This window comes from Cibotium barometz, chromosome 34 (assembly GCF_041138505.1).
Source record: "Cibotium barometz isolate CiBa-2024 chromosome 34, ASM4113850v1, whole genome shotgun sequence".
NCBI classification, from domain to species: Eukaryota; Viridiplantae; Streptophyta; class Polypodiopsida; order Cyatheales; family Cibotiaceae; genus Cibotium; species Cibotium barometz.
The window spans coordinates 3,941,322-3,958,150 of record NC_141079.1 but is presented as its reverse complement, the minus strand read 5'-3'; the positions used below and the strand labels follow the sequence as shown (position 1 = coordinate 3,958,150).

The following is a 16,829-nucleotide window of genomic DNA, read 5'->3' as shown; positions in this document are numbered from 1 at the left end:
TAATTTAATTTTCTTGAAGGCGGTCAAAAGAGGTGAAAGAGCCAAAAACAGAGGAAATGGGTGAATATCCGCAACACCGTCGTACTATTCAGGAACAGCTTGATTCTCTCCATATTCTTTTGAATCAAGAACGAGAGCATCGGAACAACTTTCAAAGAAAGATTGAACGACATCTGTCTAGAATGAACAAATATATTAAGAAGAAAGTTAAAACTGTGGAAGCATCTGACATGCATAGCCCGACCAATGACATCGTATCCAAGCTGTCTATTGTCAAGTGTTTCAGGTGTAAGAAGATGGGACATTATGCTAAATCTTGCCCAACTAAAAAGAAGAACCAAATTGCACCAAAGGACATGCTTGACACCAAAGAGGTTAACGCACTCCACACATTAACCAAAGGTGGAGGTATGTGTTAAAAAATTATTTATTGTATACAATTTCTTGTTTGCTTTTGTATCTGTCTTCTGAATATTCTTTCCTTCTAGAGCTAGTTATAAAATTTTAGAAAACTTTAACTCCCGAAAAGAATTTTAGATACCGTACTAGAAAGATTGAGACAAGATTAGCAAAAGTTATCTTCAAGATCTAATTGCCCAAATTCAAGTAAAAATGATTGCTAGACATTTCATAGAAGATTAAGACCAATTTGAAGATTCAAGAACCAAGCAAGTTTCTCCAGTCTTTGATTCAAGTTATCAATTGCTTCACCATCGAATTTAGTGATGATGAGAAAAGTAAAGAAATAGCTCTCAAGTGACTAGAAACCAAGCTTAAGTTGTATACCAATCACAATTACGAAGTTTATACCAATTCAAGTAAAGTTTTGTCTAAATTTTCAAGTGTTCTAGTTTAAGATCTATCCAAGTACAAGATTTTTTCTAGACCAAGAATTGCTCTAAGTCAAAGATATATTCAACCACAAGATTTAAACCCCTTAAGAACAAGACTTATTCAAGAATTGCAATTATGATTAATTAAAGACTAATCTCTCAATTTTCGTCCATTCAAGTATTTTTAATCTAAGCCAAGATTCATTACTAGTATATCAAGTTCTTGCTATCAACTAGGACGCAAGATGTCTATCTTTCTTCAAGTTCTGATTTCAAGTTTAAGATTAAGCTTAAGATCAAGATCCCCTTTAGATTTCATTGTTTACAAGTAAGATTCACAAATTCAAGAATTATAAACCTATTCGAAGATTATAATTTTTTAATTTAGTTAGACAATTACAAGATTAAGATCAAGAACAAATCCCCTGAATTCATCAAGTTATTGACAGCAATGTAAGTGATTATTTTTCAATCTTAAGTTGATAAGAATTTCTATTTCGACCTAATTCATTTTCGGAATAAGACTTGTAGTCTCAATTTGAGGATAGAGAAAAGTTATGTTAGAATGAAAGTTTCAGAGGGAATTAGCTACTCCGTCTCAAACTTCTGTTCTTAAGGTAGTGTCGTGTGGAATTAATCTATGGTATGGGACATTAGATTGGTTTCACATGGCTACACCAGACGTATCTATGTCTTCTATCTTTCACCAGCGAGTGTTTGTATGTGGAAGGTACCTCTATGGAATGGGATACTTAGATCCTTTTCACATGCGTTCACTTGTTTGGTTTTATTTTAAGAAATTGTTTGATGTGATAATCTTTTCCTCCACTTGCGCCATGTAGCCATCCACTCATTGATTGCGCAACTGAGGACAGTTGCTTCCCAACAGGGGGGACTGTTATGATCCATGTTAATCAAATATCTTTTAACATTCAAAAACCATCCTCAAGAAGATGCAAAATGGATGCCCGAGAAATGTTTCCGAGCTTATCCTGAGATCCTTCGTTCTTTTTAAACCCAGCAAACCTGCAATTGAGGACAATTGCAAACTCAAGCAAGAGGGATGTCATGAGAATATATTTTAAGTCCTCTTTAAGAATATTATTTTCCCCTCTTGAGTAATTTGGGGACGCCTAGGTTACTCTTGCGTCATGCCGGCTAGGTTAATATCGTGGGTGACACTGTCACCAGCCTGGACATTTCCCAGGCTGAAAGAGGTCTGGTGGACTCCAGGATCTTTAAATATTTGGAAAGTACAAGCTTTGGGAATGGGGGATTATCCTAGAATACAAAGGACCACACTCCTAAAATTTAGGAGAGTTGCTATTTTTGGCCCGACTCCGATGGAAATTCTGTTCGCGTCATTACATCTGGAATTGAGCAGATACCAAGAGTTGGCAAAGTGCCTATGACAGAATGTCTACCAGTTGGGATATTTTTTAGAGGTAAAGATTATGGAAGGACCCATCTCTTAGATTGGGACATGTGGCAAGAAAGTGGACCAAAGTGAGACAAGTGGCCTGACACTTGTTAGAAAAAGGATCAAAGTGAGACAAGTGGCCTCACACTTGTCACTTCAGCTATTGTGTGGCTCTCCACTTGTCATTGTAACCTTCTCTTGCCATTTTAGCTCATGGGAGGCCCAAATCTATAAATTGGAGCCCTCTCTCTTCATTAATGGAGGCTCTCTTGCTCCACACTAGCCTCTACCACCGTTACAGGTTGCCCTAATGATGGCTACTCTCTTTCTCTCTCACTTGAAGGCTGCCCATGAAGAATACCGGCTGTTGGGGACTGTCTTGGAGGCTTCCATCGTGAAGAAATACTGAAGGCAAGGGTATTTAACCATTTATTATGATTTCTAGCCATTGTACTTGTTGCACCAGCATTTGTACTTGTTGTACCTGCTGTACCAGCCATCGTACCGGCTGTACCAGCCACCGTACCTGCTGTACCAGCCATTATACCTGCTGTACCAGCATTTGTACTTGCTGTACCGGCTGCACCAGCCTCTGTACCTACTGTACCAGCCACCGTACCAGCTGTACCAGCCATTGTACTTGCTGTACCAACCATTGTACCTATTGTACCGACTGAATGGAGAGTTGTACTTGCTGTACCCTTTCTATTGCATGAAGACCCGTGGTTTTTGGGGAAGAATCAGTACCCACACGGAGGTATATGGATTATATTGTTGGCTCGGCATTTCTACAGCCTATGTTCCGGCTCAGTTGCCTTGTGTTGGGCTGTGTTATAGCATTTGTATATGGATAATCCGGCATCTCCCGTGGGGAGAGTAAGGCCCTCAAAGCTTGTACATGATATTATTCTCCTTGGGTAATAAAATACTCCAAGGGGGGGGTCGGCCCATTCCGGCCTCTATGTGGTGTCACATGTGCAAGATCCATTTTCAGCATTTGTGGATGTTTTGTCCAGCTTTATGTTTTATGCAAAGTGATGATGGATATGTGTTAAGGCTGTGGCCATGTTTAAATGTTTTAATATGCATTGATGGTATCAACAAGTGTGTCAAAGGCCCTAGTCCCCCGGGCACCCGCCGCCGCGAGTTACATTGGTATCAGAGCATAGGCTTTCTTGGAAGCGGAGACTTCCTTCTATCAATAAGGAAGAGAAAAGATCTCAAGTGGGAACCACACTTACCATCATTGCTGTTAAGCATGGCTAGCCGCTTCATAGCTTATGAAGCAAGAGCATGAGCAGTAGACAGCTTGTTGATCTAAGGATTTATGAATTCACAAAATTTATCTTGGAAGTATGGAGTTGGCTTTATGTGCACACGTTTAGCACTCTTTCCATATGGATATTGTGGATTATATTATCAAGCTTCCAGGCAAGCTATATGGAGATATATCTCGGGATATCTTAAGAATATGGTGAGGAGATATTTCTTTTGGCTTCATGACCACCCTGGCAAAGAACAGCTAAGTATACTTTGAGTTTGCAAAGTTAGTGCTTTTGCTATGAAGTGTTTTTGATGTTCACTAACCCTTGTATAGCTATGCAAGGAGAAAGGTGTTGTTGTTTGCCTTGAGATGGTTTCAGGGAAACACTGTTTATGGCTCCCTTTAATGGGATGAATTCTTTTCATGGCTCCTTTTATTGGGATGGATTATATCTATGGAGATTTCTTTCTTGGACGAGATTTATATGGATATTGGGCTTCACAAGCAATTTCTATGGACGAATCTGTCCGAGTTTATAGAGAAGAAATCTTTGGATATCTCATGGATATGATGCTTTTATGAATAAAGTCCACCTCTACTCCAAGGTGTGTGGTTAGCATGGAGTATGTGGTGAGACTTATGGTATACAAGGATTATGGTATACAGGTCTATGGATTCCTGGACTTCTTTTCTAGGGATTTGGATCCATCCTCAGGTTTATGGATTATGTTTATGGCTCCCTTTTACTGGGATGGATTATTCTTTTTGGCTCCCTTTATTTGGGATGCATTGGACTTATGAAACTCATGATTCACATACCCTGTGTAGTGTTCTCTTGTCAACGTGCTCTCTTGAAGATTGTTTCTACCATGTGAGGGTGGAACAATAGAGAGCAGATGGAAGGGAACATGGGCACTTCAAAGGGTAGTGTGGAGCACAACATACCCTGTGTAGTGTTCTCTTGTCCTACGTACTCTCTTGAAGATTGTTTCTACCATGTGTGGGTGGAACAATAGAGAGCAGATGGAAGGGAACATGGGCACTTGAGAGGGTAGTGTGAGTTGGTAGCCGAAATGCCTACAAACTATTGGTGGCCGAAATGCCTATAAACTATGTGTAGCAGAAATGCGTATGGAACACCAGGTTATCTATGCCTGCGAGTGATTGTTTTCAGGACTCCTTGTTTAGCCGCCCTGTGTAGTATTTCTCTTGTCCTAAGTGCTCTTCAAGATGTTGCTACCTTGCTTGGTAGAACATAGAGCCAATGGTAGAGAATATGGGCACTGAAGTCGGGCCGGGCGTCAAGGCAGCTCCTTGATGATCTACATGGATTATGATATCTGGACTTATGGGACTGTTTTGTCTCGCCCATTTACTTGGGACATGGATTATGATATCTGGACTTATGGGACTGTTTTGTCTCGCCCATTTACTTGGGACATGGATTATGATATCTGGACTTATGGGACTGATTTGTCTCGCCCATTATTGGTATTATGGAGACTTATTTAGTCTCACCCATTTCTTTGGGACATGGATTCTTCAGTTATATTGGATTTTTGAGACTGTCTCGTCTCGCCCAATCGATGGGACATGATTATATCTTGAATATATGGCTTGAAGCTTAAAGTTGCGGACAACTTTTAAGAAGTTGGGGAGGATGTCACCAGCCTGGACATTTCCCAGGCTGAAAGAGGTCTGGTGGACTCCAGGATGTTTAAATATTTGGAAAGTACAAGATTTGGGAATGGGGGATTATCCTAGAATACACTCCTAAAATTTAGGAGAGTTGCTATTTTTGGCCCGACTCCGATGGAAATTCTGTTCGCGTCATTACATCTGGAATTGAGCAGATACCAAGAGTTGGCAAAGTGCCTATGACAGAATGTCTACCAGTTGGGATATTTTTAGAGGTAAAGATTATGGAAGGACCCATCTCTTAGATTGGGACATGTGGCAAGAAAGTGGACCAAAGTGAGACAAGTGGCCTGACACTTGTTAGAAAAAGGATCAAAGTGAGACAAGTAGCCTCACACTTGTCACTTCAGCTATTGTGTGGCTCTCCACTTGTCATCGTAACCTTCTCTTGCCATTTTAGCTCATGGGAGGCCCAAATCTATAAATTGGAGCCCTCTCTCTTCATTAATGGAGGCTCTCTTGCTCCACACTAGCCTCTACCACCGTTACAGGTTGCCCTAATGATGGCTACTCTCTTTCTCTCTCACTTGAAGGCTGCCCATGAAGAATACCGGCTGTTGGGGACTGTCTTGGAGGCTTCCATCGCGAAGAAATACTGAAGGCAAGGGTATTTAACCATTTATTATGATTTCTAGCCATTGTACTTGTTGCACCAGCATTTGTACTTGCTGTACCTGCTATACCAACCATCGTACCGGCTATACCAGCCACCGTACCTGCTGTACCAGCCATTGTACCTGCTGTACCAGCATTTGTACTTGCTGTACCGACTGTACCTGCTGTACCAACCACCGTGCCAGCTGTACCAGCCATTGTACTTGCTGTACCAGCCATTGTACCTATTGTACCGGCTGAATGGAGAGTTGTACTTGCTGTACCCTTTCTATTGCATGAAGGCCCGTGGTTTTTGGGGAAGAATCAATACCCACACGGAGGTATATGGATTATATTGTTGGCTCGGCATTTCTACAGCCTATGTTCCGGCTCAGTTGCCTTGTGTTGGGCTGTGTTATAGCATTTGTATATGGATAATCCGGCATCTCCCGTGGGGAGAGTAAGGCCCTCAAAGCTTGTACATGATATTATTCTCCTTGGGTAATAAAATACTCCAAGGGGGGGGGTCGGCCCATTCCGGCCTCTATGTGGTGTCACATGTGCAAGATCCATTTTCAGCATTTGTGGATGTTTTGTCCAGCTTTATGTTTTATGCAAAGTCATGATGGATATGTGTTAAGGCTGTGGCCATGTTTAAATGTTTTAATATGCATTGATGGTATCAACAAGTGTGTCAAAGGCCCTAGTCCCCCGGGCACCCGCCGCCGCGAGTTACAGACACCACTATAAATATTAATACGTGCGGTATATGACATATGCTTGGGACCTTCTATGATTATTTCAGTTAGGTTTGTATGGCAGGGTGATCCCTGGGATACTTACGCCTGGTAGTCATGAGTTGGTTATGGTTTGTGCCTGTTTAATATTTGTGAGATTAATTTAATTATTAATTGGACTTATATTTTCAGGTGAAGAAGATTACGAGGATTGATAAATAATGTCGAGGAGAATGTTTCTTATGCGCATCATATTTTTTAACCTTAGTAGTTGATTTTTCCATTTTGATACATTGGAAAAAATACATTTATAATGTTGAATTTATTAAAGCCTAAAGGCTTTACCCCAGCCCCAATTTTTGGGACACTCTATTTTTGTTGTGGAAGAGTGTCGTGCTCTCTAAAAGCACACTTTGTATATTTTTGGGGGCTATGGCCTATTTTTGATGGAAGCTAATAAAAATACTCTTGTGTGGGGAAGGCCACGCACAAGGGGGAGAAGATTGCACCCAGTCTTGTGTTGATGGTGATGTTTTTCTTTCTCTTGCCTTATGTTTTGTTATATGCTTTAATTTTCAATTTAATTCAAGTAGTTGTTTTAATATTTGATATAATTTATGAGTTTTTGATTATTCTCTTCAAGAAGATTAAAGGGTCCCATGACAAAGGGGGTGCAAGCGGAAAAGGGGGAAGGAGGGCCGGAGGGAAGGCTGCCCACACAAAATCATGCTCAGAAGGGGTGGGGAGGGAATGACGTGCATGCCGCAGGGAAAGCGAGAGGTGAGGATGGGCTATGCTGGGAAACTCAAGCTCATTCTGTACAAAGTTTATTTATGCAATTCCACATGAGAAAGGTGTATTGCTTCACTTATGCATGCCAGATTTTTTAGTACTTTGGTTATATATTTTACCATGTGACTTTTTAATGCCAATGTCATCTAGGTGCTTGTAGCTTGGATAGCAAGGCTTGATAAAGCCCACTTGCCAGGCTATAGCTGAAGTGAGCCTTACCATCACACCTTTGAAGATGACTTGCAGACACCTTACTAGCTTGCCATGAGGCTTCAATTGTACCTCCCCACTGAAACAAGAAGAAAAGGTATATTTTGTTGACACAAATGCAAAAGAAAGTACATATACAAAGTAGCTTATATCCAGCATGTAAAAGTGAAGTAGCAGTTTTACTGTAAGAGGAGGATAGCTCACGCCTTGCACTTCAGCGCACTCATTTCTAGGTTTTGGGCATTCCTACCTCCCAGTGCCTCATTGGACCCCAAAGGACTGTGTGGACCACAGATATGAGCTTATCTGCAGCATCGCCGCGTAGCACATTTGGCAGGCCAGACACAGCGAGACCCTTGACAGTTCTATCGCTCCACCTTCTGAGACCATCCGCTCATCTGCTACAGTTGGACAAAACTTATTTACACCCTCCAGGATCATTGGGAGCGCACAGTCTGCAACACAGATCGGATGCAGTAACAAGGAGCTGTTTTCTTGTGCACTTGGAGCCCCAGGCCCCTTCTTTTACTCATGGGGACTCCGTACATGTTTGGGAGTATAGGCCCCCCAGTGTGCCCCCCACGCCCACTCCCCCCCCCCCCCCCCCCCCCCCCCCCCCCTCTTTCATCCTTCGATTTGATCTTGCATGAGGGTATCCTTATAGTCTTTGGAGGGTTGTAGTCGGGTTGTAGTCTGCATTGAGCAAACACCTTTTTTCAACTAATAGAAGGAGCTTTTCTAGAGGGTGGGGGTGGCTTAAGATTATGAAATAAAAGAAAGAAAAACTATGGATGGAGCCCAAGACATGGGTCATATGAATCGGACTGAACAAAGAAGAGATATCGTTGACCGCTCCTTATCTCATGATTAAACTGAAATTGGTTTGTGAATGGCATCCATATGCTAATTCTGTGTGCAGTTGGTGGTGAATGTCCAAAGTGCTTAAGCGAGGTAGCTACAATAGGTAGCACATGAGTAGCCTCTGCAGGTTACACCTGGACTCTCTGTAGAGATAAACCAAAGGTAGTCTGAGTTTGAGAGGCAAGGACAGCCTATTGTTAAGGATCAGGAAATGTTGAGGGGGTGAGGATCGAGAGGAAATACCTTTTTGGAAAGGAATGTATGGGTAACATGTAGCTAGCCATGGGAAGAAAATGTTGAGGAGGTAATTCCTGCAGATGCCAACATGTGTGGAGTGGATAAGCTTGTACCTACAGGTGGAGTTGAGGGTGGGAAAAAAGAATGTGGGAGCTTCGAACATTCCTACAAGGGGCCATCATCAAAGCTAAGGGTAAAATGAAGTACAACTATTGCAATCACTACAAAAAGAAGGCAGCCATTTACCTCATCTTAGCAGACTTCTCAACATAGTACCAAATCATCTAGCAAAAACATAAAGAATCCCTTCTGCATACCAAATCATGCCTCACCATTGTGAAAGAGCAGAATAATACTCTTCAAGAATCCCTTGTTTATTTAGTCCACAAAGCCTCTAGAGCTGAAATTGACAACGAGTTCCATGCCTTATGCTAAAATGTTAAAGAGTTGCAAAACCAACCTTTAGAAAATCACCTTGCATGTTTTGTAAAAGCTCTTGAATCTGTAGTGTCATTACAAACAGATTGCCACAGTCAAACCATAAGATCCCCATAAATTTTTCGAAGTTAAAATAAAAAGACTTTCCTTTACATGGTGCAAATGCACCTCAATTACCCCACACACATCCATTGTGTACACCATGGAGACTCTTCCCTAATGCAATAATTTGCATCACTTTGGAGCTTCCCCATGAGCTATTGATCCAACTTCAAATTATGCCTACTTCTATTGTGTCACAATGTCTTAACATATGGTTGCCGAGGAAAGCAGTTTGTCAGTTTCTATGTATTCCTCATCCTCTTTAAAAGGACTAGCGAGACACATATGATGATGACCTACATCAACAGCCAAGCAAAGCTCACACCGCGGCCCTTCTTTAGGAGACTAGTTTTGAAACATCTTGCAAACTCATACAATCCCACACAATGAGGAGCCCCAATTTTTCATGCAAAGGTGATCGTGGCAAGTAGCTTGTCATGTAGACCCACAAATCACCTCTGTAATCCCGTTGACAAGTAATACACAAGAATACTTTACCAAAGCTCACTAGTGCTCAATGTGGACCCATAGTTGAGATATGGCACTGGTAGAATGGCTATGGCGTTTCAAGAATCGATTGTAGTACAAGTACGGGAGGTATTGATCAGGTTTAGGTACATCAGGTACACCAAACTATACAGAATGTATAGTGAAGGTTAGGTACCCGTTTTGCATCAACTATGCTCTGTTGCTTGGTTGGTCTTTGTTTGCTATGCCTGTTCCCACCCCATCTCTTCTCTTGGCCATTCGCTCCTGGTACAGTCATTCCACCATCATTGGCATGCACATACACATATCAATTGTTTCCTTCTTACATCTCTTCGGCCTTTTGCATGTTTATGAACAAGGCTAACAATGGCCTGTCTATAAAAAAGCTCAAACTGGTCTGATTCCTTTGCTAAACCTTAATACTCGGGCTGCCCATTAGCAATGACACTCGCATCAAAGAGAGTGGGACTCATGTATGTGACACACATTTACACACCACAAGCACAGTAAGCAATATGGACTGAGTGGGTTTCTCTGTGTGGCTGCTAAGATCTCTTCTTAGGCACTTCCACATGTTGTCAGTGCTGAATTCAACTTCCCCTCCTTAATGTTTGGTGCCAGGAGTGTATTGTAGAAGTCACTTGAGCACAATGTGGCATTAATCCCATATGTGTTCCATGAGCATCCACTTTTATAGAAGTGAATGCACGGATTGGGTGGTTGTAGCCAAGGGGATCCCACACTCCCAGCTGGCCCACTAGTCTGCACGATCCCTTGTGGGCTTGCCTTAGGCAAACTTTTAAAATGTATACATGCACACTCAAGATATAGTTTTTTAGTTCATGCATTGATACACAGTGAGGAGGAGCAATAGAGACAATAGTTACATGCATTGATATGCAGCATCAGGAGGAGAAATAGAGAATAGCTATTCCTTGCAAAGATCCAGCCTCAATACTTAGAAACTATGTCAAGAGTGCACACATTTTATGCAATTTCAAATATAGAGCCACATAAACTACTCAATGCCCACAACTAAACCTTCCAACCTCATATAAGTAGTATAATAAAGTGCACCGAATGACCACATATAAAAACCCTTGGAAGTACCTTTGAAACTTCTGAACAAGACAATCCGACCAACATCATGGCCTGCATTGTAAACGAATCGACTGTTGTTACATTTACAATCAATAAAATTTTCACTCTCCTCGGATCTCAAAGAATATTCATACACACGGCACACGCATAGGCATGCATAGACAAACACAAACAGATTGTGTAACATGGTCTTTCATCTCCCAACAATCTGGCTTATACATAACCGCTTGCAAAGTGCTACTGCAAGCCCCCCACACACGCACACAGCCATCATGTTAGATGGTTTTTTCATCTCCTAATGATTATGCATATGCATGATCATCCACAGAGTGCTACAGGAGAAAATGAGCTTTCTACAAACCATGTACATCAAATAAAAAACAAAAAAAACTCAATTTGAAGTTCCAAAACATAACAAGAAGATCGTGCAATGCCCACCCACAAGAGACAAAAGTGCTAAGCTCAAATCCAAGCTATAAAATTTTTCATTTTGCCATCTATATCCAAATCAATCTAGCTATAAATGAAAAGTTACGATGAGGCAAGAGGTTAATTAGTTCCTTGCTATGGCAGAGCATAGGCTGCCCACCTTTTAACTATTACGTTACCCATTAGCCTTGTCTTTGTTTTGAAAATGCCAGCCTACTGGATGCCTCAAAAAGGTCTTTTGTGATCAAGTCTTGTCTATTCTCCTCCTTGTCTGCATCTTGGATTTTAAGCTGAACAAGCTCATGAAAAAATCATGTTAAAGGTACTCCTATTCTTTCGCATGAGTGTCTATATGCAGTCATATCTCATGCATGTTGTGTTTAGTCCTTGCACTCAATGATGCATCAAGCAACGAGCCCTGGTATCTAGAGAAGAATCAATCGTCACTCGATATATACATTACTCATAACATGCTCCCATTTCTTTAAGAGATTAAATGCACAAGAATGCAATAATGCACATAGAGGACTTACTTACTGGTGGTCCAAACTGAGGATCATCATCATTGATCGGAACAAATTTGGCATCCTCCAGGAGTTCTGCAGGTAACCCTGATACAAAAGATGCATTACAAAAACTGAATCATTTTACTTAAAATGGGTATAACAGTGAGATGACTTTGAATGCATGTATGACATTAAGATGAAAATAAGTGGATTATTTGTAAGTCTTTAAGGTTAGGTGGGGGACTTAAGAGTCTAAGACTAAGTACCCATCTGTGAGGATACGCAAACACCCTATGGCATTTGGCCCATGAGTGTGCCAGGCAGGAAACAAGGGGAGAAATAGAAGCAGGCCTCAGGTCTTAGCCATGGAAAATGAGGAAAGTAACATATTTTGCCCGGAGATGGCACCCACCACTCAGCCTTAAATCCATAGACTGGCCACCAGTTTTGGGTTAGTTCTGGATGGGCAGAAGAGCCCAAAATCAGAGTGCCCACAACTTAACTGGACGGGCTGCTGTGGCCACTCAAGAGGGTGTCACAAACCCCTATATTCTAGGGACATGCGGATGCGTGTCAGGCCTAGAAACATGCGGATGCATGTATGTATTATACCTGGGCATGTGTATGGATCATATGAGTGGATGCATATGAGTCCAAGGACATGGCAGGACATTTGTGGACTTTCGGGCGGTGCCCGTGTGGATTCCGGCCATGCACACATGGTGTGTTATGATGGCAGGCGGAATATTTTCAAGTACAAGAATGATGATAGGTGGTTCTCCAAGTTTACATGTGCACAATGCATAAATGATGCATGCCATAACTTTATTTTACTTTGTGTGACATTGTCTTGCTGCCTGGACAATGCTTGTTATTTTGGCTTGTGAAGTCCGAGGGACCGGGGACGCCCGGGCACCTTCTGGACACGTGTGTGCACTCCTGTTTGGGCCTAAAACTGTGGGCTTATGGGTTTTGCAGGTGGTAAGTGCGTCCACACTCAATTTACAGCTTATTTCATTTACTACTAAAGTTTATTGGTTTGCAGGTCCACACTCATTAATAAGTGGCCGGACAACTTATAATGCGTTCGCATTTGGTTGGACCAAAATTAATGAAGTCCGGACAGCTTATGGCCATTTCCCATTTGGTTGGACCTAAACTTGTACAAACAAGACAAATGGAGCACTATGGGCTGGACACCTACCTGGACACCTTATGGGGACACATGTCAGCCAGTATGTGTACCCACCAGGCCCCTTAGGTGGCACTGGAAAAAGGCGCCTCCCTCAAGAGGCCTTTTGGGCTGTTTTATTCATCATTCAACACATTGGAGAGCTGGTTGGAGCTTTGGGAGTTGCTACTACAGGGCTGGTTGCTTGCTTCCCGGACTCACACAAGCTTGGACAACGATCCCCACACCCTTCTAAAGGGCTGGTTGGTAAATTTCAGACCTGCAATTTCTGGTTATTGCGAGTTTTGGGCTGGTTACAGGTGTCCAAAGTCAACTTGGACAGTACAAGACAGCTCTAGAGATCTCCACAGGGCTGTAGGACCCTTTACAGGTGGATTTCTCGCGATAGAAAGTTGCTGTTTTGGACTGGTTATTGCACAAAACAGGCCGGACAGCAATGGAATATGTGAGCATGGATGTGTCTCAAGGATTCCTGGTATAACAGGTGCTTAGGGCAAGCATTGGGGACACTTGCTCGCGGAGAACACAGGTTTCTGGATCAGTTTCTCGCGTGGAAACAGGGCCTAAAGATCCATTTACATCTTGTGCAGGGCGGAGTACCTGTGAGGATTGTGATACTCTTGTGCAGGGCGGATGTACCTGTGAAGAGGCTTGTGCAAGGCGAATGTACCTGTGTGTAGGGCGGATGTACCTACAGATTCTCTTGTTTGAAATGTATTCATTCATGATGTATTTAGAAGAATCAGGTGCAGGCTGGTGGTGAATCCCCAGGCACCCGTAATCTTGTACTTTGCAGACTCTCTTGGTAATATAACCTAAAGGGGGGGGGTCAGCCTATCATCGGCCCCTTTATGTGGTGTACTGTCATTTTCAGCTTTGTGGTTGTAATGCTCAAGTGTTAAGTGCTCAGAATCTTGTTCACATTTATACGATTCCAATACACGCGTCCGCCTCCCGTTACATTGGTATCAGAGCTCAATTTTTCCCCTCATGAGGCTTGGAATCATAAGTGGTGACCTGATTTGAGTGTCATGGACAGCCACATTTCTGACAGTGTGGAGAACACACAGGACCGTGAATTTCATGGTACAAGGGATGCAAGAGATGCTACAGGCAATGATGTCTATGGAGATGCAGGTACTCATGACACTATGCATTCTGATTTGGAATCTTTGAGGCGTCAAGTGCGACGCTATAGGGCTGAAACCGAAGAGCTTAGGTCATTGAAAAATGACCCGGATGTACAAAGGGTGTTGGCTGCGAAGGCAAAGGCTTCGGTCCATGAAGTCACTTTTGAAGCAATTGCAAAGGAAATGGATATTGAGAAACCCCGAGAGCTTGCACTTGCATACCTAATGGTTAAGGGTGATGTATACACTGAAGCAGATGGTAGTTTGGCTTTCAAGAAGCCACCCCTCATGGCTGCCCGTGGTGATGCACATGATGCACAACAAGCAGAAAGAGCACAGCACGTGCCAAATGCTGAAAGGACAAGAGTCCCTGGTGCTAGGCTTGATGCAGGTCAAGAGAAGAGTAAGGATGAGGGATCCTCTACTCATTCCCGCTTTGCTCCAAGAAGACATATCCGTTCTCGTGTTGAGCTTTCCACTCATTTGGAGAGTGTGGCTCAAGAGAGAACGAAGAGGGATCGTGAATCTTCATCGCGGCATCATCATCATGCAGATGAACAGGATATACATAGGGATGCATATAGAAGGAAGAAGCCTCGAGAGTTCAAGTCCGGTGACAAGGATGTAAAGTTTGAAAACTTTCAGGGACGGATGGACTCTACCAAAGCACTTGATTTCATTAGACAGTTTGAGATAGCTTTTTGCAATGAAGACTTTTCGGAAAAGTCTATGCTCAGGCATGTGGGAATGCATCTCAAGGATACGGCAAGTGATTGGTGGCTTGCAAAAATACTTGATGGAAGTACTGCCCCAACTTGGTCTTCTTTCAAAATTCAGTTTTATGATCAATTCTTACCACCAAACTTTGCAAAGGACGTACGCAAGGAGTGGGATTGGCTGTCCCAAGATGAGGGAGAGTCCGTTGCTTCATACATAGCAAAGTTTTGGAAAGTCCTTCTCAAGGTTACTCCCTTCATGAAGATTGGAGAGGACGAGAAGAGAAAGACCATACAAGAGCTTATACACTCAGCCATGATTGCGGAGAACTTGCACATAAAAGCACCCACAAATAAGCCATTTGCAGGTCAAAACAAGAGCAAATTCAGGGCTGGTTATGACCAGAAAAAGGGTGGACAGCCACCTAAGAATGCTCCCAAAGATGGCCGAGATGCAAAGGATGACTCCGAAAAGAAGCCGGGGGGTAAACGCCACAATTTTGGGCTCTCAAAACAGCAATTGGAAGAGTACAGGAAGGCTGGAAAATGCTTTAAGTGTGGCAGTAAAGATCATATATATCCTGAATGCCCACAGAATCCTAAGAATGCTGAGCCTAATGTGGAAAAGCCTCTTGTGAATGTTGTACCCGATGTGCATGGTAATACAGGGCATGAACCCAAGAGTAGAGTCATATGCAAGGCTTGGGGCAAATTGAAGGATCAGTCCGCTTTGTTTCTTTTTGATGATGCTTCCACAGATAACTTTATATCCGTACAGATGGCTGCCGCCATAGGTCTCAATGTGGAAGACATGGGAATGCAAATGAATGCAGATGCCGCCTTTGAGGGCAAACAGGTTGACGTAACTCCGGTCATTGGTAAGCTCCGTGTACATATACAGGACTACCTCGACCATGAGAGCTTTTTAGTGGCTCCTCTTACAGGTTGTGATGTTTTGTTGGGGATGCCCTGGCATCACCGTCTAGAGCCTATTAAGGCTTACAAAGAGAAGAAAATCAGCTTTGTACATAGAGGCCGTGAGCACTCTATAGATGCTGGTACTACTGGAAGTACCATACCTCTTGTAAGCCATGTACAAATTAATAAGGCAATAAAGAAATCAGCTTATTCTTACTTGGTTTTTGTACGTGATACCATTGAACATTCTAGTGTTGATGTTAGTACATTAGATCAAGACAAGCTTAACTTTTTGAATGAGTTCAAAGATTGTTTTGCGAATGCTTTGCCAGCAAGGTTGCCACCAGAGAGGCCGGAAGATCATTGCATAGATCTAATTCCCGGTAGCTCTCCACCTAATAGGCCACCATACAGGGTGAGTGCTAGTCAACAAGAAGAGATTATGGCACAGGTGAATGAACTTTTGAAGAAGGGTTTGATTCGGCCTAGTTCCTCGCCATATTGCTCGCCGGTACTTCTTGTTCAAAAGAAGGATGGTACTTACAAGATGTGTGTTGATTACCGTGCCCTCAATAAGATAACCATCAAGAATCGGTTTCCCATTCCGCGCATTGATGACATCTTGGACAAGCTTGAAGGTTCGGCATGTTTCAGCCGAATAGACCTCAAGAGTGGGTATCATCAAGTGAGAGTGGCACCTCAAGATGTACACAAGACTGCATTTAGGACAGCCTTTGGTCTTTATGAGTTTTTGGTGGTGCCTTTTGGCCTTACAAATGCACCCGCTACCTTCAACAGGATGATGGACAGGGTGTTCAGAAAGCATAGAAAGTTCACAGGTATATTCTTTGATGACATTATTGCATTCTCAAAGAATGAAGCCCAACATCGTGAGCACCTGGCTATTGTGTTTAAAGAACTTAAGGAAAATCAGCTCTACATAAATTCAAAAAAGAGTGAATTCTTCCTCTCAGAGATTCACTATCTTGGTCACATTGTATCAAAGGATGGTGTGCGCATGGATCCCGCAAAGATACAAGCCATGCAAGAATGGCCAGAGCTGAAATCAGTCCATGAAGTGAGGAGCTTCCTTGGTTTATGTGCTTACTACAGGAGGTTCGTCAAGCATTTTGCTTTCATTGCCGCTCCGTTACATGACTTA

At 42.6% G+C, this 16,829-nt stretch overlaps 1 protein-coding gene across 6 annotated transcripts in view; it reads right to left on the bottom strand.

Moving 5' to 3' along the window:
* LOC147618625 (vacuolar acid trehalase) overlaps window positions 1-16,829 on the bottom strand; it is a 51,199-nt gene that overhangs the window by 7,912 nt on the left and 26,458 nt on the right. The window contains exons 2-5 of one of the 6 annotated variants that reach the window (XM_086773655.1): window positions 11,739-11,816; window positions 10,786-10,827; window positions 9,851-9,939; window positions 9,121-9,148 (exon numbers count right to left, since the gene is read on the bottom strand). In XM_086773655.1, coding sequence (XP_086629781.1) covers window positions 9,121-9,148; window positions 9,851-9,939; window positions 10,786-10,827; window positions 11,739-11,816 — 237 coding nt within the window. Of the gene's footprint in view, window positions 1-9,106; window positions 9,149-9,850; window positions 9,940-10,785; window positions 10,848-11,738; window positions 11,817-16,829 lie in introns of all 6 variants that reach the window. The other 5 variants (XM_086773654.1, XM_086773657.1, XM_086773658.1 and 2 more) reach the window with 5 other exon arrangements.